General features: G+C 42.7%; 3 protein-coding genes across 4 annotated transcripts; 2 read left to right on the top strand and 1 right to left on the bottom strand.

Annotated features, from left to right (window-relative positions):
• The first annotated feature begins 204 nt into the window (after nucleotides 1-204).
• On the top strand, nucleotides 205-6343 carry LOC125551032 (suppressor of mec-8 and unc-52 protein homolog 2-like). Its single transcript, XM_048714182.1, has 11 exons — nucleotides 205-553; nucleotides 1083-1223; nucleotides 1324-1373; nucleotides 2483-2597; nucleotides 3498-3546; nucleotides 3634-3726; nucleotides 3983-4051; nucleotides 4129-4252; nucleotides 4743-5101; nucleotides 5314-5700; nucleotides 5833-6343. The coding sequence occupies exons 1-11, from the start codon at nucleotides 498-500 to the stop codon at nucleotides 6100-6102; spliced, it is 1713 nt and encodes a 570-aa protein (XP_048570139.1). The 5' UTR covers nucleotides 205-497; the 3' UTR covers nucleotides 6103-6343.
• Nucleotides 6344-7026: 683 nt separating this feature from the next.
• Nucleotides 7027-9013, top strand: LOC125551033 (structure-specific endonuclease subunit slx1-like). The gene is made up of 3 exons (XM_048714183.1): nucleotides 7027-7415; nucleotides 7887-7993; nucleotides 8508-9013. Exons 1-3 carry the CDS (start codon nucleotides 7183-7185, stop codon nucleotides 8669-8671), a joined length of 504 nt encoding a protein of 167 aa, XP_048570140.1. The 5' UTR covers nucleotides 7027-7182; the 3' UTR covers nucleotides 8672-9013.
• Nucleotides 9014-9848: 835 nt separating this feature from the next.
• On the bottom strand, nucleotides 9849-11692 carry LOC125551035 (ubiquitin-like protein 5). Of its 2 annotated transcripts, none has more exons than XM_048714185.1 (2): nucleotides 11318-11692; nucleotides 9849-10070 (listed from the first exon to the last, which is right to left on the bottom strand). In XM_048714185.1, exon 1 carries the CDS (start codon nucleotides 11555-11557, stop codon nucleotides 11336-11338), a length of 222 nt encoding a protein of 73 aa, XP_048570142.1. In that variant the 5' UTR covers nucleotides 11558-11692; the 3' UTR covers nucleotides 9849-10070; nucleotides 11318-11335. The 2 variants fall into 2 exon arrangements, with proteins under 2 accessions (XP_048570142.1, XP_048570141.1); XM_048714184.1 differs by having other exon boundaries at nucleotides 9849-10075; nucleotides 11318-11689.
• Nucleotides 11693-21315: the final 9623 nt, after the last annotated feature.

Below are 21315 nucleotides of genomic sequence, written 5' to 3' on the forward strand. Positions count from 1 at the left end.
GGCATACCGTGAGAGCATCTTTTATATTGTGTTTTTCGAAAGAAAAATCCACGAATTAGTTCACTGCCCCGTGATAAATCTCACACTTTTCACTTTTATCAGTGATGATGACGCGGTCCGACGTAAAAGCAGGAAGTGTAACGTGACAGTGGTGCTCAGAAAACGTGCACCGTTGGATGGCATCGCCTCTTTACCGTCCTGGCCCCAAGCGCGCAGATGATTCCCTCCACAGACCCGAGGAGCTCCAAGTCTCCACCCATCCCGGCCACTCTCGTACGGACCCGACCATCTACGCCGCCGACGCCGCCGGAGCTCCAGTCCGCCGCCCGCTAACCCAGCGCAAACTCCAGTATCATTACAAACCCGAGGGAGCAGGCACCAACCGCCACCTCGCATCCCGTGCCCCCTCCCCCTCGCGGAAACCCCCTGCCCCCCGTCGCCTGTGCTAGGGTTGCAGCCGTATTCCTCCGGCTTTTGTTTCCCGGGACACAGGGAAGATGTCATCGACGCAGAAGAAGAAGAGCAACTATAAGGAGAAGATGGCGCGGCGGAAGTGAGTCCCGCATACCTGTCTGTCTGCACCTTTTGTTTTCGATTTGTTCTAATAGCATGGTTAGTGATGTACTGATGTTCATATCATGTGGCTTGCGAATTTGAATGACGTTTATCACCTAGTTGACATAGCTGGGGCGATGGTTCTGGTACTAATTTGAGGGAAAATTACAGAAACATACCAATCCTGCTCATCAGATTATCGTTGTAAGCATGTTTCATGAGCAGGAGAACCATGATTAATTATCGATAGCGCTGAATAAATGGAGTCCTGCAAATCCATGGGACTCAATAGTCTCCCACAACTCTGGGGGGCTCTGGTTAGTGTTCATTACTTAGACCATGGTGGCCATGCTGCCATGCTGTCATACTGGGCATAATTCAAACACTTTCTTTGTCTTTTCATGTACCAGTTTTTGGAGTCTGAAATCATGTAGAAACAGGAAATTTCATGATAAATCAGATACGTGCTCAACTACCTCAAACATACCTTTCTTGCTCACCTAATTCTCATTGATCTCCTCATGAAGAGAGGAGAACAAAAAAGAAGAACCAGAGACACCAAGGTACCGAGATCGTGCGAAGGAGCGTCGTGAAGATCAAAACCCTGACTATGAACCTACAGAGCTTGGTTCGTTTCATGCCGTGGCACCTCCTGGAGCAGATTTGAGGTAATAGACCCCATGATTCACATGTCTCCTACAGCCATCCTGTGCTCAATTTACCATAATGTTCTTCTATATTTAAGTTCTGCAATTGTTTGCATTACAGGCTAGAAGATGCCCAAAAGATTTCAATTGAGAAAAGCAAATACCTTGGAGGTTGGTATAGTTGTCATATTTATTTATCTTGATGATAAACATCTTCTGCTTGTTTTTTTATGTGTGTTTCCTCTTGCACTCAATAAATGTATGCACATGAGTGCAAGGATATGCATGAGGTGTCTGAATTGTGCTAAGTTTGCTTCAGACTTCTAATGTGAATGAGAAACGATAAAAAAATCCTTATGTCTGTAAACCTGTCACAGCCAGTACAGGCAGCTTCGGCTTGTAGCCTCACCGCCGGCTAGCCATGGTAGGATGCAGCGGTGTCTAGAATAGCATGCGCATAGGAGAGGGGTGCTAGGGGGTAGGAGAGAATCACGAGGCAGATGACAGATTGATAATTCTATCGCTTGCCCTTTTGTTTGACCATGATCCTCTCCTTATAAATTATAGTTACAACCATGAGACAGACTCGGACTGAACTCCAAAGCTTTCCTAATTAAACTCTTTTCCTAACACAATGCAAACTACAAACATAAAAGCCAAACTACTACTCCCTCTGTCCCATAATGTAAGACGTTTTTTGACACTAGTGTAGTGTCAAAAAACGTCTTATATTATGGGACGGAGGGAGTACCTAATTAATGCCCGCAGAAGCTTGCTGCTATCCTGGACGGACATGCCTCTTGAGTGCAATCTGACCGTGACAAAACCTGCCATGGTTTTAGAAGTTCTATTTCTGAATGAAGTATGAAGAGCGAAATCTGCATGCGGTGAAAAAAGAAACGAAATCTGCATTATGATTGATTGATCTGGTCAATCAGTAATGTGCAATCATCAAAATTGTGGAAACAGCCTTTATCTGTTCCATTTTAACGTGCAGTCGACAAGAGGCTAGTTTTGCTTCCCCCAATAGAGCTATTTTGACCTGTCATTCTCTAAGTACATGTATTTTCTTGTCTGGAAAAGATCTGATTTGTGAAGTTAATCCTCTTTAACATTCTTTTATTTGAAAAGAAAAGTAGTTAATTTAGAAGAACATACTTTCGAAGGTAACATGATATGCTGTTTTGGAAATGGTAGCTTAGATCTCTGATGCTCAAATTTGTCTTTCTTTGGTACTACATTATGATTAATGTGCCATTTCCACTTTATGCTCTTAATAGGCGATCTGGAGCATACTCATTTGGTCAAAGGGTTGGATTTTGCTCTACTAAACAAAGTACGGAGTGAAATTGACAAGAAGCCTGATGCAGAGGATGGGAAGGATGCCAAAGCGAGGTACTTGCAACCACAGTATAGCTTTAACTATGTAACACTACTGTAACACTGAGTAGGGCTTTTATGAAAATTACCAGATTTTAATGCACATTTAGGATCCTGTAAATATGCCAACAAGAGTGCTGTCACTTGCATAATTTTCATTTGTATGAAATTGAACTAATGATCTGAATTCACTATGGAAGAACAAACTGGACAACCTCTTGCTAGCTCTTTGTAGGATTTTGACATGATTTTCAGAGAGGAGAGGCCAAGTACCCTCCTGTTGGGATCTTGGACAAGAGTTTCTTATGATGATGCAGTTTCCAGTACCTGTTAGAAATGGACATTTTGTCTTATGACTTATGAGAGACAAATGCAATTTCCTTGTCTTATGACTTGTGGGAAAGAGGGACCAAGCCGAACTTGTTCTATCTCTGCCTCTCTGTTGATGGATAATTTACATTTATATCTGCTAGCAGAGCTTAAGCTAAACCTAAGAGGGGGCCAAGCTAGTGAAACAAACACAAACATTTGGTAGCTAAACATGTACACATTACCAAGGACTTTTCCAGGGATAGGATGGGCCAGTACCCTCCTGGCCTATATGAAGCTCCGCCAGTGCCTGCTGCGGCTCTTTATAACATTAGCAACCTATTTCCTGAACCAGTCACCAGCATGACCTTGTGTCGAAATAAAACAAAAATATAGTGTATCTCTGAAAATTTTGAACTGGAAAAGTAGGGGTGAACCCTCTGAAGTACTCCCTCCGTAAACTAATATAAGAGCGTTTAGAATGCTAAAGTAGTTATCTAAACACTCTTATATTAGTTTACAGAGGGAGTATGATGTTATGCCCTTCTCTAGATCTCTTAAGGATGTTGGGAGCATTTCTACATTATTTTTCACTTCCCTTTTCAGGGAAACAAAAGAAGACCGGGCAGTCTCATTCCGCACTGCAATTGCAAAGGTATAATTCATTTTATTTATTAGTGTAACTTGCACACAACCTATGTAACATAAAATGGATACTGATTGACATTTTCATTGATTGCAGTCTGTCTACCAGTGGACTGTAAAGCAACAGCAAAGCATGACAAAGGCGAATGATATGTTTCTTCCTGGCCGGATGGCATTTATTTACAATATGGTATTGTCTTCAAAATTTCTCGTGTTGGTGTTTTTGTGTGCTTAATTACGTAATACTGATGATTATACACATCTCACTTGTAGTAATAGTGGCCATGCTGTGTACACTGTAATCTCTTTCCTGTTTTCCTTTGTAGGAATGATCAGACTTCCTACAGTAGGCTTAACGAAAATTTCTTGTTTATGGAAGTGTTCAGTTCTTTAATACAGTTCAGTATACGCAATGTGTGGTTAATTATTTTTCTTGTTCCAACCAGGAGGATGGACTTAACAGTGATATTCCAACAACTCTTCACAGGAGCAAAGCTGATTGCCCTGTCCCAGAGGTACTGGAACAGTAACCATGTCGCTGTTTTTGTAACTGTGTTATCTTATTGCTCAGACGGTTATCTTGTTTCTACAGGAAATGGTCACTGTCAGCGTGGATGGCTCTGTACTTGACAGGATTGCCAAAATCATGTCATACCTTAGACTTGGATCATCAGGGAAGGTCTTGAAGAAGAAGAAAAAGGAGAGGGATACAAAAGGTATGTGCTTCAAAATGAAAGTGGTTCTATCAATCTATCATAGTAGAGGATATTAGAGTGAGACCTAAGAACAGGATTACAGGAAGCGTTCTTCATTAAGGCGTGAGAAAACATGCTAGAGTAATTTTTCTGTATGAAGGAGAAATGTTGGATGAGTGTTTATATTGTTACGGACATCGCAAAGTCTGGCCTTTGTTTGGCTTTATTAATTTAAAGCTGAGCGCCCCTTGCGCCTTTTATCTAAAGAAAACATCCAAAAGTAAGATTAATACTTAAGATGGTTTAGTTTTAATTCAATTGTTCTTATAAACTTCTGTCAAGATTTAACTTCTGGTGCTTGTGTTATGTATACTAATCTTGGTTTTGTTCTGCTTGATTTCAGTAGTTAAATTAGTATTGGTTATTTGTGATATATCAATTGCCTTAAATCATTTGTGATATATGATGTTACTATAATTTCTGTACTACTGTCTTGTTTTTTATATCGCAGGGAAGAATAATTTGGCAGGTGGTGTCTACAATGAGGTAGTACGACCTGCCCAAAGTGATGGTTCTGTTCAGAAACACCAGTCTGAAAAGGATATGCCACCGCCACCCCCACCCCCACGAAAGAGTAACTTCAGTGAAAAGGAGAAACATTCTGTCCCTGTTGCTAGAGCAGATGACGATGACATATTCATTGGAGATGGAGTTGACTATACTGTTCCTAACAAGGAAATGAGCCAGAGCCCCATCTCCGAAGATATGGATGAATCCCCACGTGTCCATCAGAATCAGTCCAATTTGAATGAACCTGTGTATGGTCCTATTCAACCATCTGAACCTGCTCAAGCTTGGCAACAGCCAATGGTAATTTTCTTTTTATGTTCAGCAACATCAGTTCTGGTGAATATAGTACGCAGTGTTTCAATGATGCAGGTTGATTGTTTAGCGGAAGTGTAAATATTATTATCAGTCTACATTTCCAGTGTGCTACAAAACTAGCTGTTGTAGTTTAGGAAACAAAATGTCTGTTTTCCTTTTAACCCAGATGCCTGAAGGTTTGTCTCTTGTGATGTTAGGATGGTTATGATGCTATGCAAGCCCAAATGGCAGCTGCTGGATACCAAGACGAGTGGTCAGGCTATCAGTATGCTGAACAGCAGCTGGCTTATCCAGAACAGTACATGCAACAGGGTACTGTGGGATACGATGTATTAGTTGACCCAAATATATCTCAGGATCCAAGGTTGATGACTCAAGCAGACAAGGATAAGGGTCTAGGTTCTGTCTTCAAGCGTGATGATGACAGGCTTAAGCAGCTGAGGGAAAAAGATGCGCGGGAGAAAGACCCAAATTTTATTTCAGATAGTTACTCTGAGTGTTATCCTGGTTATCAGGGTTATAATCAAGAGATCGCAGGGAGTGACGATGAAGATGATTTGTCAAAGATGGATATGGGTGGGCGGGTAAGTGAATCTGTTTTTGCGCTGATTTTGCAGTACAAGCCTATGTTTGAAACGTATACGAGTATATGTGAGGTGTCACTTACCAGGGTTTCATGTCCATACTCTATTCTAACTATGACGATACTTGAGCAGGCGAAGGGCCGTCTTCACCGGTGGGACTTTGAGACGGAAGAAGAGTGGGCGAAATACAACGATCAGAAGGAAGCCATGCCAAAGGCGGCATTCCAGTTTGGTGTGAAGATGCAGGATGGCAGGAAGACCAGGAAGCAGAACAAGGATCAGAAGCTCAGCAACGACCTCAACAAGATCAACAAGATCCTGGCGAGGAAGAAGGGCGATAAAGATGGAGGCGAAGGGCATTATGACGACGATCTACCCAGTGGGAAGAAACAGCGAGCTTGATCTAACTGGTCATCCATTGTTTTTCTTTTTCGTCTGTCTTGTTGGAACTGTGAAACGGCCATGCTTTTGTGAGCTGAAACCATTAAGTCTGTAGCCTGTAGTTTCATTTTTGATGGACATTAGTCTTGCATGGCATTCGTTGTAGAATATGTAAACCAGATGGTCCCACCTAGTCAGGTCAGGCAAAAGTACCAGACATGATAAGAGAGGCCATGTAAAATTGTGGGAGACGATTCTGATCTGGTGGCTTCCGCGGGAAATATCCGTCTCTTGTCACGGGGAAAATAGCTTCACCTAATTCCTTTCATCCCACTCGCCCCCATTCCGTACTACCGAAAAACTACTTGGCTGTGCTCCCATGCCTTTGAGCGGCGGCACCATAAACCACAGAGAGGACATGGTCTCGTTTTTCTTTAAAAAAAAGACCTGTAACATCTCCGGAAAGTCTTAAATAAATGCTGGTCTAGGAAACTGATGGGCTAGTTCCACCATAAAAAAACTAAAACCTCGATAAATCCTGAAAGTTCGGATTTTAAGCATGTCATCTCGAACGTTTTTTGATGACAACTTTAGTTGACATGAGGTGGCAAGTTTAGTTGTTAAAACATAGCAATTTTCTGACAAAAAAATTATGTTTGTCAACCTGGCGTCGACTAAAGTTGCCATAAAAACACGTTCGGGTTGTCATGCTTAAAATATGAACTTTCAAAATTTATCATTTCTAAAAATCTAACCATCTAAGCTACGCTTAGTTCGCAAACACTAGCTTTTTTTAAAAGAAAAATCTAGCCTCTCAAATGGTCTCGCTGTCAGTCTCAGCTTCTCAGTTTTTTTTCGAGACAAAAGATAAACTCAGCCTCTCAGTTTTTTCTTTGAAATAAGCGAAGCCTCTGTATGGTCTCGCTCTCGGGCGGCAAAACATGAGCAGACTTTTGTTACGACCCATGAACAACAAGCCCTCGGCGGCCCACTGATGAGAAGCCCTATACTCCAAGTCTCCAATTCGTAAATTTCGTCCATGGATGCATCCCCTTCCCCTGGAGAGGAGGTCCTCCCGTCGCCGGCGAGGCGACAGATGAGATGAGCCTCTCCGCCACCTTCCGGGTCGCCAAAATTCCCCGCACCACCCTCCCTCCAAAGTCTTGCAAGGCCACCCCCTCCTCGGTATCGGCCTCCTCCGCCCCCGCGTCCGGAGATCCACCGCCCAAGGCCGCCAAGAAGAAAAAGGAGGCGGCGCCGTGGTGCGTCTACCTCATCTCCTCCTCCCGGGCCCCTCGTACATACGTCGGCGTCACGACTGACTTCCCTCGGCGGTGATTCCTCCTCCTTTTCCCTTTCGGGTTTCTACTCTCTAGCCTGATATAGCCTCAGGTGGCCCTGGTGAATTGGATGAACTTTCAAATTGATTCCTCCATTTGGTTGCAATCCCCTCGAGAAACTGCAATTTTGTATTAGCTCGACACTAAAGAAGATTAATCGATTCTACTGCTTCCACAATTTTGTGTTTGCTGATGATTCCCTGGAAAATAAAACAAGATCCAGTAACTGAGAATTGGCTCCTCTGATAAAAGCCTGAATAATATTGTCGCTGCCATGATTGTTTTTTAGGCTGTCTTGTCTTGCTCAGGCATGTAGCTTGAGATTCTTTTTGTGTTCGTGTTGGGACTAGGGGTGCATAAAAGGTTAGAAAGTATTCTTACACAAACACACACAAAAAAGAATACTATGTTTAATCACATGACTTAAGTTCTTATTTCCTAACGAAAGGATCATTCTTTTTCTAGCTTGAGACAACATAATGGCGAGTTAAAAGGTGGTGCCAAAGCCTCTTCTGCTGGAAGGCCATGGAATCTCGCATGCCTTGTCGAAGGCTTCACCAACAGAAGTGAAGGTTAGTTAAGTAAAAATCTCATCTTTCTACAGCTTCATGCTTTGAGCGAGATTGATGTACCACTAGAATCGCACACCATGCTCTAGTTTGTATGCAACTTTATGTTTACCCTAAACACCTACATGCATCTTTATCCTAAACACCATGCTTTATCCTAAACACCTACATGCGTGTTTATCCTGATGTGCAATAGAGTGGTCCACCTTTCTTCTATAATTTCGTACTTTGTTTAGTTTAACGACCATTCAGTTATGGCGGTTTGTTGATTAATTCACTGTTTGGTGTAGATCGATGCCATTAGTTTTTGGCTTCTTTCCCTCTCTTCACATTAGAGAAATGCTAACATGGTCAGCAGATTTGATTGTTTTAGTCCATTGACACTTTTGAACACAGAATGAGTACTTCGCAGTATACATCCTTGAAGAGCATATTTAGTTCTTACAGCGAAAGAAAATGTCCGTTTCTGTGCTCAAGTTTAAATGAGCAAGATGTTCTATTTACCTTTTTTTTTCAGCATGCGAGTTTGAATCGAAATGGAAGAACATCTCCAAGAAGATGACACGGAAGAGGAGTGAGCCTGGCATGAATGCAGTATTGCAGCACCGGGAAGTGGCATTGAGCAGAGTAAAAACCTTTCTGGATTGCAACCACCTCAACATCAAATGGCACTCAAGCTGAGGCCGTTTCTCCAATTTTTGTATGTACACATGTTTTACTATGCAAGAAATCATCCATTAATTTACGAAGTTGGCGAGGTTTTTTTGTAGAGGCTTTTCTGCTTCCATGGTTTTGTACAAAAAAGGTTCCCATGTCTTGCAGCTCAAATGAGCATGCATGACACATTCATCTGCTAGCCAAATGATCATGCTGGCAATTGTCTTTGCTAAGAAGGCACCTGAATCGAGTGAGCTGGTGATTGCAATTTTTTTTGTACGTGCTCTTTATTGACAGCATCAGGCATTGTTTAGCCTGGGTTGGATAAGAATGGTGTAAAATGTATTTTTGTATAATGATTGATCCCTTGCGTTGTTATGTTGAGATATACTCCCTCCGTTCCTAAATATAAATCTTTGTAGATATTTCACGACCACATATGAATGTATATAGATGTATTTTAGAGTGCAGATTTTCACTCATTTTGCTATGTACTATGTAGTTTATTGTGGAATCTCTACAAAGACTTGAACGGAGGGAGTAGCTTATTTGCAGCTTATTTGCGTCTCTTTCAGCATTTTTCTAGTTCAACGTATTTTGCCAGCAAAAGGACTATGAAATTTGAGCATGTTCATTGTATGAAAACCAAACATAGTTATATTTGGTCAATCTAAGAGCTGCAAAGTGGGAAGAGGATTTGTAGCTCTCAGGTGCCACACACAGCAATAAAAAACATATTAGAAAATTTCAAAAAATTCTAATTTTTGGGATATGAAACCTAGGTGCCCGTTGTACACCCGTGTTCAGTTTCATGGGGAATGTTGTAATGTCAGTGAATAAAGACAAATAATTCGTATGTATAGAAAAAAAGTTGGATGCATCATATGCCCGACCGTAATTTCTGCGCCGCGGGTACTACGCGCACCATTCCCCGCAAAAATGAACACGGGTGTACAATGGGCATCCAGATTTGATATCCCAAAATTTCAGAATTTTTTGAAATTTCCTAATATTTTTTAATGCTATTTTCATATAGGGGGTGCAAGGCACACGGGTGCTCCAAATGCATTTCCCCTGCAAAGTGCGCCTGTGTTATCCGATAGGAAACCAAGGAGAAAATGAGTGAAAATTAAGCAGAGCAAATGCCTTATAACATAACAACATGATGTGACAGTGTAATACTGCCATCATCACAACCCCAGGTAACACAGTTTATGTTATTTATAAACTTCACAGTAACAGCACATTAGATTCGCAGGTCGATCACAGGAAAAGTATGTTCAGGCTGTCAATAATCATCATGGGTACAATAATGCACTACTTATATAGTAGCTCGCTGGAGTTCAGCCCACACATCGAGCTCTGAAGACACTGGGACTGGAATGCAACCAACGCTCATCACAGGCAACGATAGGTGACGAACCTGCACTGCAATGGCGCGATGATTAGTGGCATGGCAATGAAATAGGCATGTAAATTCAATATGCAAAATCAGCTTTGTCTTTGTCAGACTAAACACGGAAAGCAAAACAGAGCATAATTTCAACATGTACTTGCATGGAAGATTTTAATTCTTTTCTTTGCAAACACAGAGCAGAGCAGTGCCATATCAGCAAAACCAAGGGAGGTACTGTAAATGAATTATCAAGTTCAAGCATGAAGCATTTGATTGATGGTCAACTTTTCAATTTATTCTCCTTCAGATGCATCACTCATATATGCAAATAAATTCAGCTTTCATGACCACACAAACCGTCTGTTTAGTTACTTTCTACTACCTCTGTTCCTAAATATAAGACGTTTTGGCAGTTCAATTTAAACTGCCCAAACGTCTTAATATTTAGGAACAGAGGGAGTACTAGTTAAATCATAACAATGTTACAGCTGTAGATTACTAGTTAAATCATACCAATGTTACAGCTGTAGATTACAGTAGTTAACAGAATCAATCACACCAAAGTTATCTTGCTATGTTAAAATATTCCCATCCATTAATAAATCAATCGAAATATTTAGGAACAGAGGGAGTACTAGTTAAATCATAACAATGTTACAGCTGTAGATTACTAATCATACCAATGTTACAGCTGTAGAATACAGTAGTTAACAGAATCAATCACACCAAAGTTATCTTGCTATGTTAAAATATTCCCATCCATTAATAAATCAATCGAGTTCTCCAGTTGTCGAGGGGCTAGAACCTACCAACGAACAAGTAGCAAACAAAAGCCAGTAAGAAAAGTTATCCTAAGCAATCCCTGGTATTTTTGCTAACACTACAAGAATCAACAAGGGGATAAACCTCATCAACCAAATCAACTAATCTACCACCGCCATCTGATAACTATAACACACGCAAGCATATCATTATCAATTAGCAAAGCAGCGTTTCAATAAGAAACTCACAGTAAAACGGAAACCCACAATTTCTAGTTCATTGCACTTCAGGACAACATATGACCATGGTTCAAGAATTCTGACTTTGCATACAAACTGAAAATTAAACAGAAAACAGGCGTCTTCATGTTCGGCATAGCGATAATAATAGATGCTTAATTTGAGATTCTCATCTCGACAACAGAAGGAGAACCATGTTCACATAGACAACAAACCCTTATAAGTAGTAATAAAAAGGAATCATATGCAAAGGCGAGGGGAATAACAATATACATGGCGGGGGTGATGAGGCTAGTTGTAGTAGAGCTCGAGGCCCATGCCGTCGTGGATCTCGTAGTCGCCGAGGGTGATGTGGTCCTTGTAGATGGTGTACCACTTCTGGATGCGGATCTTCTCGGCCCTGGTCCCGGTCTGCGCCGCCACGAGCTTCTTGAGGTCGCCGATGGTGTCGTCCTCGTTGCACTTGACGCGCACCTTCTTCCCCAGGCGGTCGTTGAGCACCACCTCGATCATCTTCGCTCCCGCTCGCGTCGACTGATCGATCGATCGACGAAACCCTAGCCCCGGCGAGAGCTGCAGCGGCCTTGTGCTTTTCGATTGAGAATTGGGGGTGGTGGTGGTCAGGTCGCAAGAGGGAGCCGTCCTTGTCTTTTCTGTTCGTCCAGAGGGAAATAGACGGCGTAGATTCCACGCAGCCGTACGCCACCTGGTCTCGGCGTCCTGATCAGGACACGTCAGCGCTGACGCCCTGCACCCTTCTTTGATAAAACCGTCCGATTATATTACTATATCGACCGGCGAAAATCGTTGAGAACAATCTGTTTCCTTCCTTCACATGGCACATTGTAGTGTCGTAATTCATACTCAAAATCTATCATTGGTGTGGATGACGTAACTCTGATGGACTTTTGCAAGACGACAATTACCACCATTAGCCATGACGCCGCTTGCATCGAGTTACAGTCCCCTTTGAGCCTCGCCAAGGGCGGTGTTTGTTCGAAGTAATTTTTAGGTGTGACGAAGGTTACCCTCATATGTGACTCAACTCATTTTTGAAACAAAGAAACGCCTGGGTGCTGTGGAAGCAAAGAAACACGAGGGTTTTCAACAGAATCCACCAACAAAGAACCCCACCAGAGTTAGTTGAAATGATGATGGCCGAGATCAAAGAATGGAAGCTTGCAGGCATAGGAGCAAGAGGGTTAGATCCTTTCGTGAGAGGGTAGACTAGTGGTTAGCGATGTTGCGTGTGTGCCGACCTATAATGTTCGCATTGGTGGTTGGCTTCTTATAATTAAACTCTCTGCCTTTTATAAAAATATGGTACGCTATTGACGTACTCTCAAAAAAAAATCTTGACACAAGTATTATATACATCTGCTATACAATGCAAGTTTTATGTATGACAACAGTCAAACCTTGCCAGATTGTTGCGCCCACCGCTGGCTAAGGAATGACCTTTGGCTCATGCCCACCTCACCCGAGCCAACCGGCGTTTTCGGTCCTTGCACTTTGAGTTTTTGTTTTTTCAGTCTTTTCCATGCAACATCATGAAACTCGTGATGCAACATCGTGGAAGAAGCGTAATGAACGAGCCATGTATCGGCGGTTCTTATTTATGGTCGGTTCTACATCTAAAAAGATATCTATACTAAACTGCTTATGTGTGTTGCTGCCGCATGGAGCTTAATTGTACGATGCCACAATCTTTTCTTTGGTCCACCCTCTCTAGAACCTTGTCAATCGAGCCAGCTTATCATTGTCATCGCCCACCATTCTGCTCATGTCCACAAATCTCTCATAATGTGCTCTCTCGGCATAGCCTTGGCTAACAGCCTCCCAACACCACCACTGCATCTTCTCCAGTCCTTCCTCTACCTATAGACCAACACCCAGAGTTGCAAAGCGGACGCTGGAGCCAAGCCGCACAACGCCAGTCACCTCGGTTGCTACAAGCCAGGGGTGCCCATGTTGTAGGCTCGAGGGGAGCTGACGCTGCAAGATGGACCCTGTGTTGCAAGGCCACTCGCCCAGGCAACGATCTAGCCATCATTGTTGCATACTAACGCTCAATGTTGTGGGGCGGGGGGGGGGGGGACAAATGTTAATTTTAAGAGGCAGACAACTATAAAGGCTGAGCCAGGGGGCGGTGATGCAAACCCTCGGCCATGAGCTGTCGCAAGACGATGTTTCAACGACTAGCCGCCTGTGTTGCATGGGGCCGTCGTAGATGCTGCAAGGGTTGAGAGAAGTGGGGTTAAGCACTGCAAAATGTGGGGGAGAGGAGGGGAGAGCGATGACAAGTTAAGATGCAAGGCATCCAAGGATCAGTTGGCTGACAGAGAGAACCAAATGGCATGCCCGCAAGTTATACTTTATGGGAATGGCTAGACGTCAGTCAATTGAAAATGAGTAAATTGCATAAAACCACCACTTTGAGGGCTAGGTTTGCGAAAAACACTAGGATACATATTCTCTGCAGAAAGCACCACGTCTTGCGTAATTGTTTTGCAAAAACCACTGATCGACAGATCAGGTCGTGTTAAGTGAGTTTATGACAGGTGGGGCCCGTTTTTCGTCTACGTGGCACTCCAGGCCGTCCCGACAGCCGGCAGACGGCGGCGGGAGCGAGGTAGATAATGGGGCAGCCTCTTCGGCGAGCCCCCGTCGCGGCTCTTTCTTCCTTCCCTCCGACGCCTCTAGAGAAAATCGACTGACCCAAACCGGATTTTCAGTCGACTAAGAGCATCTCCAACAGCCGCCCAACGCGCGGCGCGCTAAAAATCAGTTTGCAACGTGCCGTTCGTCTGCTTTGGCGCAGTGAGGAGCGCTGGCTCCAGCGGCCGCGGTAAATTTAGCGCGCGCATTGCTCCAGCAAGCATGCTAAAATGCAGCGCGCACGCTCTCGCACAAACAACATATGCGCTCCAAACACATGTGTTAAGGCATATCTCTCTCGATGTAGTTTTGGTGATTGATGACAACATGTTTGCGGACTAATCATGTGCTTTGAGCGTTTCAGAGATTCATACTTTGGCACGAGACGATTCGTTTGTTGGGGAACGTAGTAATTTCAAAAAAAATTCCTACGCACATGCAAGATCATGGTGATGCATAGCAACGAGAGAGGAGAGTGTGTCCACGTACCCTCGTAGACCGAAAGCGGAAGCGTTAACACAACGCGGTTGATGTAGTCGTACGTCTTCATGATCCGACCGATCAAGTACCGAACGCATGGCCCCTCCGAATTCTGCACACGTTCAACTCGATGATGTCCCTCGAACTCCGATCCAGCCGAGCTTTGAGGGAGAGTTCCGTCAGCACGACGGCGTGGTGACGATGTTGATGTTCTACCATAGCAGGGCTTCGCCTAAGCACCGCTACGATATTATCGAGGTGGACTATGGTGGAGAGGGGCACCGCACACGGCTAAAAGATCCAAGAGATCAATTGTTGTGTCTATGGGGTGCCCCTCTCCTCCGTATATAAAGGGGGGAGGAGAGGGCCGACCAAGGGGAGGAGGCGCGCCCAAGGGGGGAGTCCTACTCCCACCGGGAGTAGGACTCCTCCTTTTCCTATTTGGAGAGGGAGAGGGAAGGAAGAGGAATGAGGGAGGAAGGAAAGGGGGGGCCCTCCCTTGCTCCTTTCCTCTCCTTTCTACTAAAGCCCATTAAGGCCCATATACCTCCCGAGGGGTTCCGATAACCTCCCGGTGCTCCGGTATTATCCCGATCTCACCGGAAACCATTCCGGTATCCAAATATAGTCGTCCAATATATCGATCTTTACGTCTCGACCATTTCGAGACTCCTCGTCATGTCCGTGATCACATATGGGAATCCGAACTACCTTCGGTACATCAAAACACATAAACTCATAATATAACTGTCATCAAACTTTAAGCGTGCGGACCCTACGGGTTCGAGAAGAATGTAGACATGACCGAGACACGTCTCCGGTCAATAACCAATAGCGGAACCTGGATGCTCATATTGGCTCCTACATATTCTACGAAGATCTTTATCGGTCAAACCGCATAACAACATACGTTGTTCCCTTTATCATCGGTATGTTACTTGCCCGAGGTTCGATCGTCGGTATCTCAATACCTAGTTCAATCTCGTTACCGGCAAGTCTCTTTACTCGTTCCGTAATACATCATCCCGTAACTAACTCATTAGTTACAATGCTTGCAAGGCTTATAGTGATGTGTATTACTGAGTGGGCCCAGAGATACCTCTCCGACAATCGGAGTGACAAATTCTAATCTCGAAATACGCCAACTCAACAAGTACCTTCGGAGACACCTGTAGAGCACCTTTATAATCACCCAGTTATGTTGTGACTTTTGGTAGCACACAAAGTGTTCCTCCGGTAAACGGGAGTTGCATAATCTCATAGTTATAGGAACATGTATAAGTCATGAAGAAAGCAATAGAAACATACTAAACGATCAAGTGCTAAGCTAACAGAATGGGTCAAGTCAATCACATCATTCTCCTAATGATGTGATCCCGTTAATCAAATGACAACTCATGTCTATGGTTAGGAAACTTAACCATCTTTGATTAACGAGCTAGTCAAGTAGAGGCATACTAGTGACACTATGTTTGTCTATGTATTCACACATGTATTATGTTTCCGGTTAATACAATTCTAGCATGAATAATAAATATTTATCATGAAATAAGGAAATAAATAATAACTTTATTATTGCCTCTAGGGCATATTTCCTTCAGTCTCCCACTTGCACTAGAGTCAATAATCTAGTTCACATCGCGATGTGATTTAACACTAATAGTTCACATCACCATGTCATTAACACCCACAGTTCACATCGTCATGTGACCAACACCCAAAAGGTTTACTAGAGTCAATAATATAGTTCACATCGCTATGTGATTAACACCCAAAGAGTACTAAGGTGTGATCATGTTTTGCTTGTGAGAGAAATTTAGTCAACGGGTCTGCCACATTTAGATCCGTATGTATTTTGCAAATTTCTATGTCTACAATACTCTGTACGGAGCTACTCTAGCTAATTGCTCCCACTTTCAATATGTATCCAGATTGAGACTTAGAGTCATCTGGATCAGTGTCAAAGCTTGCATCAACGTAACTCTTTACGATGAACTCTTTATCACCTCCATAACTGAGAAATATATTTCCTTAGTCCTCTAAGAATAATTTTGACCGCTGTCTAGTGATATACTCATAGATCATTATTGTACTCCCTTGCCAGAATCATGCTAAGGTATACAATAGGACTGGTAAACAACATAGCATACTTTATAGAACCTATGACTGAGCCATAGGGAATGACTTTTCATTCTCTTTCTATTTTCTGATGAGGTCGGGTTTTGAGTCTTTACTCAACTTCACACCTTGCAACATAGGCAAGAACTTCTTCTTTGACTGTTCCATTTTGAACTATTTCAAAATCTTGTCAAGGTATGTACTCATTGAAAAAACTTATCAAGCGTCTTGATCTATCTCTATAGATCTTGATGCTCAATGTGTAAGCAACTTCATTGAGGTCTTTCTTTGAAAAAAAACTCTTTTTAAACACTCCTTTATGCTTTCAAGAAAATTCTACATTATTTCCGATCAACAATATGTCATTCACATATACTTATCAGAAATTTTGTAGTGCTCACACTCACTTTCTTGTAAATACAGGCTTTACCGCAAGTCTATATAAAACTATATGCTTTAATCAACTCATCAAAGCGTATATTCCAACTCCGAGATGCTTGCACTAGTCCACAGATGGATCGCTGGAGCTTGCACATTATGTTAGCACCTTTAGGATTGACAAAACCTTCTGGGTGCATCATATACAACTCTTTTTTAATAAATCCATTAAGAATTGCAGTTTTGTTATCCATTTGCCAGATTTCATAAAATGTGACAATTGCTAACATGATTCGGACAGACTTTAAGAATCGATACGAGTGAGAAAATCTCATCGTAGTCAACACCTTGAACTTTGTCAAAATCTTTTTTCGACAAGTCTAGCTTTGTAGATAGTAACACTACTATCATTGTCCGTCTTCCTCTTGAAGATCCATTTATTTTCTATGGCTTGCCGATCATTGGGCAAGTCAACCAAAGTCCACACTTTGTTCTCATACATGGATCCCATCTCAGATTTCATGGCCTCAAACCATTTCGCGAAATCTGGGCTCATCATTGCTTCCTCATAGTTCGTAGGTTTGTCATGGTCAAGTAACATGACCTCCAGAACAGGATTACCGTACCACTCTGGTGCGGATCTTACTCTGGTTGACCTACGAGGTTCGGTAGTAACTTGATCTGAAGTTACATGATCATCATCATTAGCTTCCTCACTAATTGGTGTAGGAGTCACAGGAACAGATTTCTGTGATGAACTACTTTCCAATAAGGGAGCAGGTACAGTTACCTCATCAAGTCCACCTTCCTCCCACTCACTTCTTTCGAGAGAAACTCCTTCTCTAGAAAGGATCCATTCTTAGCAACTAATGTCTTGCCTTCGCATCTGTGATAGAAGGTGTACCCAACTGTCTCCTTTGGGTATCCTATGAAGACACATTTCTCCGATCTGGGTTTGAGCTTATCAGGATGAAACTTTTTCACATAAGCATCGCAAACCCAAACTTTAAGAAACGACAACTTTGGTTTCTTGCCAAACCACAGTTCATATGGCGTCGTCTCAACGGATTTAGATGGTGCCCTATTTAACGTGAATGCAGCTGTCTCTAATGCATAACCTCAAAATGATAGTGGTAAATCGGTAAGAGACATCATAGATTGCACCATATCTAATAAAGTACGATTACGATGTTCGGGCACACCTTTACGCTGTGGTGTTCCAGGTGGCGTGAGTTGCGAAACTATTTCACATTGTTTCACCGAACTCATAACTCAAATATTCTCCTCCACGATCAGATCGTAGAAACTTTATTTTCTTGTTACGATGATTTTCCACTTCACTCTGAAATTATACGAACTTTTCAAATGTTTCAGACTTATGTTTCATCAAGTAGATATACCCACATCTGCTCAAATCATCTGTGAAGGTCAAAAAATAACAATGCCTGCCTCGAGCCTCAACACTCAACGGATCGCATACATCAGTATGTATTATTTCCAATAAGTCAGTTGCTCGCTCCATTGTTCCGGAGAACGGAGTCTTAGTCATCTTGCCCATAAGGCATGGTTCGCAAGCATCAAGTTATTCCAAAATCCCATCAGTATGGAGTTTCTTCATGCGCTTTACACCAATATGACCTAAACGGCAGTGCCACAAATAAGTTGCACTATCATTATTAACTTTGCATCTTTTGGCTTCAATATTATGAATATGTGTATCACTACGATCGAGATCCAACAAACCAATTTCATTGGGTGTATGACCATAGAAGGTTTTATTCATGTAAACAGAACAACAATTATTCTCTAACTTAAATGAATAACCCTATTGCAATAAACATGATCAAATCATATTCACTCTCAACGCAAACACCAAATAACACTTATTTAGGTTCAACACTAATCCCGAAAGTATAGAGAGTGTGCGATGATGATCATATCAATCTTGGAACTACTTCCAACACACATCGTCACTTCACCCTTAACTAGTCTCTGTTCATTCTGCAACTCCCATTTCAAGTTACTACTTTTAGCAACTGAACTAGTATCAAATACCGAGGGGTTGCTATAAACACTAGTAAAGTACACATCAATAACATGTATATCCAATATACCTTTGTTCACTTTGCCATCCTTCTTATCCGCCAAATACTTGGGGCAGTTCCGCTTCCAGTGACTAGTCCCTTTGCAGTAAAAGCACTTAGTCTCAGGCTTAGGTCCAGACTTGGGCTTCTTCAGTTGAGAAGTAACCTGCTTGCCGTTCTTCTTGAAGTTCCCCTTCTTCCCTTTGCCCTTTTCTTGAAACTAGTGGTCTTGTTAACCATCAACACTTGATGCTTTTCTTGATTTCTACCTTCGTCGATTTCAGCATTACAAAGAGCTTGGGAATCGTTTCCGTTATCCCTTGCATATTATAGTTCATCACGAAGTTCTAGCAACTTGGTGATAGTGACTAGAGAACTCTGTGAATCACTATCTTATCTGGAAGATTAACTCCCACTTGATTCAAGTGATTGTAGTACTCAGACAATCTGAGCACATGCTCACTGGTTGAGCTATTCTCCTCCATCTTGTAGGCAAAGTACTGTCAGAGGTCTCTTACCTCTCGACACAGGCATGAGTATGAAATACCAGTTTCAACTCTTGGAACATCTGATATGCTCCGTGGCATTCAAAACATTTTTGAAGTCCCGGTTCTAAGCCGTAAAGCATCGTGCACTAAACTATCAAGTATTCATCATACCGAGCTTTTGTCAAAATGTTCAAAATGTCTGCATCTGCTTCTGCAATAGTTCTGTCACCTAGTTGTGCATCAAGGACATAATACTTCTGTGCAGCAATGAGGATAATCCTCATATCACGGAGCTAGTCCGCATCTTTGCTACTAACATGTTTCAACTTATTTTTCTCTAGGAACATATCAAAAATAAAACAGGTGAGCTAAACGCGAGCTATTGATCTACAACATAGATATGCTAATACTACCAAGACTAAGTTCATGATAAGTTTAAGTTCAATTAATCATATTACTCAAGAACCCCCACTTAGATAGACATCCCTCTAATCATCTAAGTGATCACGTGATCCAAATCAACTAACCATAACCGATCATCACGTGAAATGGAGTAGTTTTCAATGGTGAACATCACTATGTTGATCATATCTACTATATGATTCACGCTCGACCTTTCGGTCTCAGTGTTCCGAGGCCATATTTGCATATGCTAGGCTCGTCAAGTTTAACCTGAGTATTATGCGTGTGCAAAACTGGCTTGCACCCGTTGTAGATGGACGTAGAGCTTATCACACCCGATCATCACGTGGTGTCTGGGCACGACGAACTTTGGCAACGGTGCATACTCAGGGAGAACACTTTTATCTTGAAATTTAGTGAGAGATCATCTTATAATGCTACCGTCAATCAAAGCAAAATAAGATGCATAAAAGATAAACATCACATGCAATCAATATAAGTGGTATGATATGGCCATCATCATCTTGTGCTTGTGATCTCCATCTCTGAAGCACCGTCATGATCACCATTGTCACCGGCGCGACACCTTGATCTCCATTGTAGCATCATTGTCGTCTCGCCAACTATTGCTTCTATGACTATCCCTACCGCTTAGTGATAAAGTAAAGCAATTACAGGGCGATTGCATTGCATACAATAAAGTGCCAACCATATGGCTCCTGCCAGTTGCCGATAACTCGGTTACAAAACATGATCATCTCATACAATAAAATATAGCATCATGTCTTGACCATATCACATCACAACATGCCCTGCAAAAACAAGTTAGACGTCCTCTACTTTGTTGTTGCAAGTTTTACGTGGCTACTACGGGCTGAGCAAGAACCGTTCTTACCTACGCATCAAAACCACAACGATAGTTCGTCAAGTTAGTGTTGTTTTAACCTTTTCAAGGACCGGGCATAGCCACACTCGGTTCAACTAAAGTTGGAGAAACTGACACCCGCCAGCCACCTATGTGCGAAGCATGTCGGTAGAACCAGTCTCACGTAAGCGTACGCGTAATGTCGGTCCGGGCCGCTTCATCCAACAATACCACCGAACCAAAGTATGACATGCTGGTAAGCAGTAAGACTTGTATCGCCCACAACTCACTTGTGTTCTACTCGTGCATATAACATCAACGCATAAAACCAGGCTCGGATGCCATTGTTGGGAAACGTAGTAATTTCAATAAATTTCCTACGCACACGCAAGATCATGGTGATGCATAGCAACGAGAGGGGAGAGTATGTCCACATACCCTCGTAGACCGAAAGCGGAAGCGTTAGCACAACGTGATTGATGTAGTCGTACGTCTTCACGATCTGACCGACCAAGTACCGAACGTACGGCACCTCCGAGTTCTACACACGTTCAACTCGATGACGTCCCTCGAACTCCGATCTAGCCGAGCTTTGAGGGAGAGTTCTGTCAGCATGACGGCGTGGTGACAATATTGATGTTCTACCGTCGCAGGGCTTCACCTAAGCACCGCTACGATATTATCGAGGTAGACTATGGTGGAGAGGGGCACCGCACACAGCTAAAAGATCCAAGAGATCAATTGTTGTGTCTATGGGGTGCCCCTCTCCTCCGTATATAAAGGGGGGAGGAGAGGGCC

Source organism: Triticum urartu, chromosome 4 (assembly GCF_003073215.2).
Source record: "Triticum urartu cultivar G1812 chromosome 4, Tu2.1, whole genome shotgun sequence".
Lineage (NCBI taxonomy): Eukaryota > Viridiplantae > Streptophyta > Magnoliopsida > Poales > Poaceae > Triticum > Triticum urartu.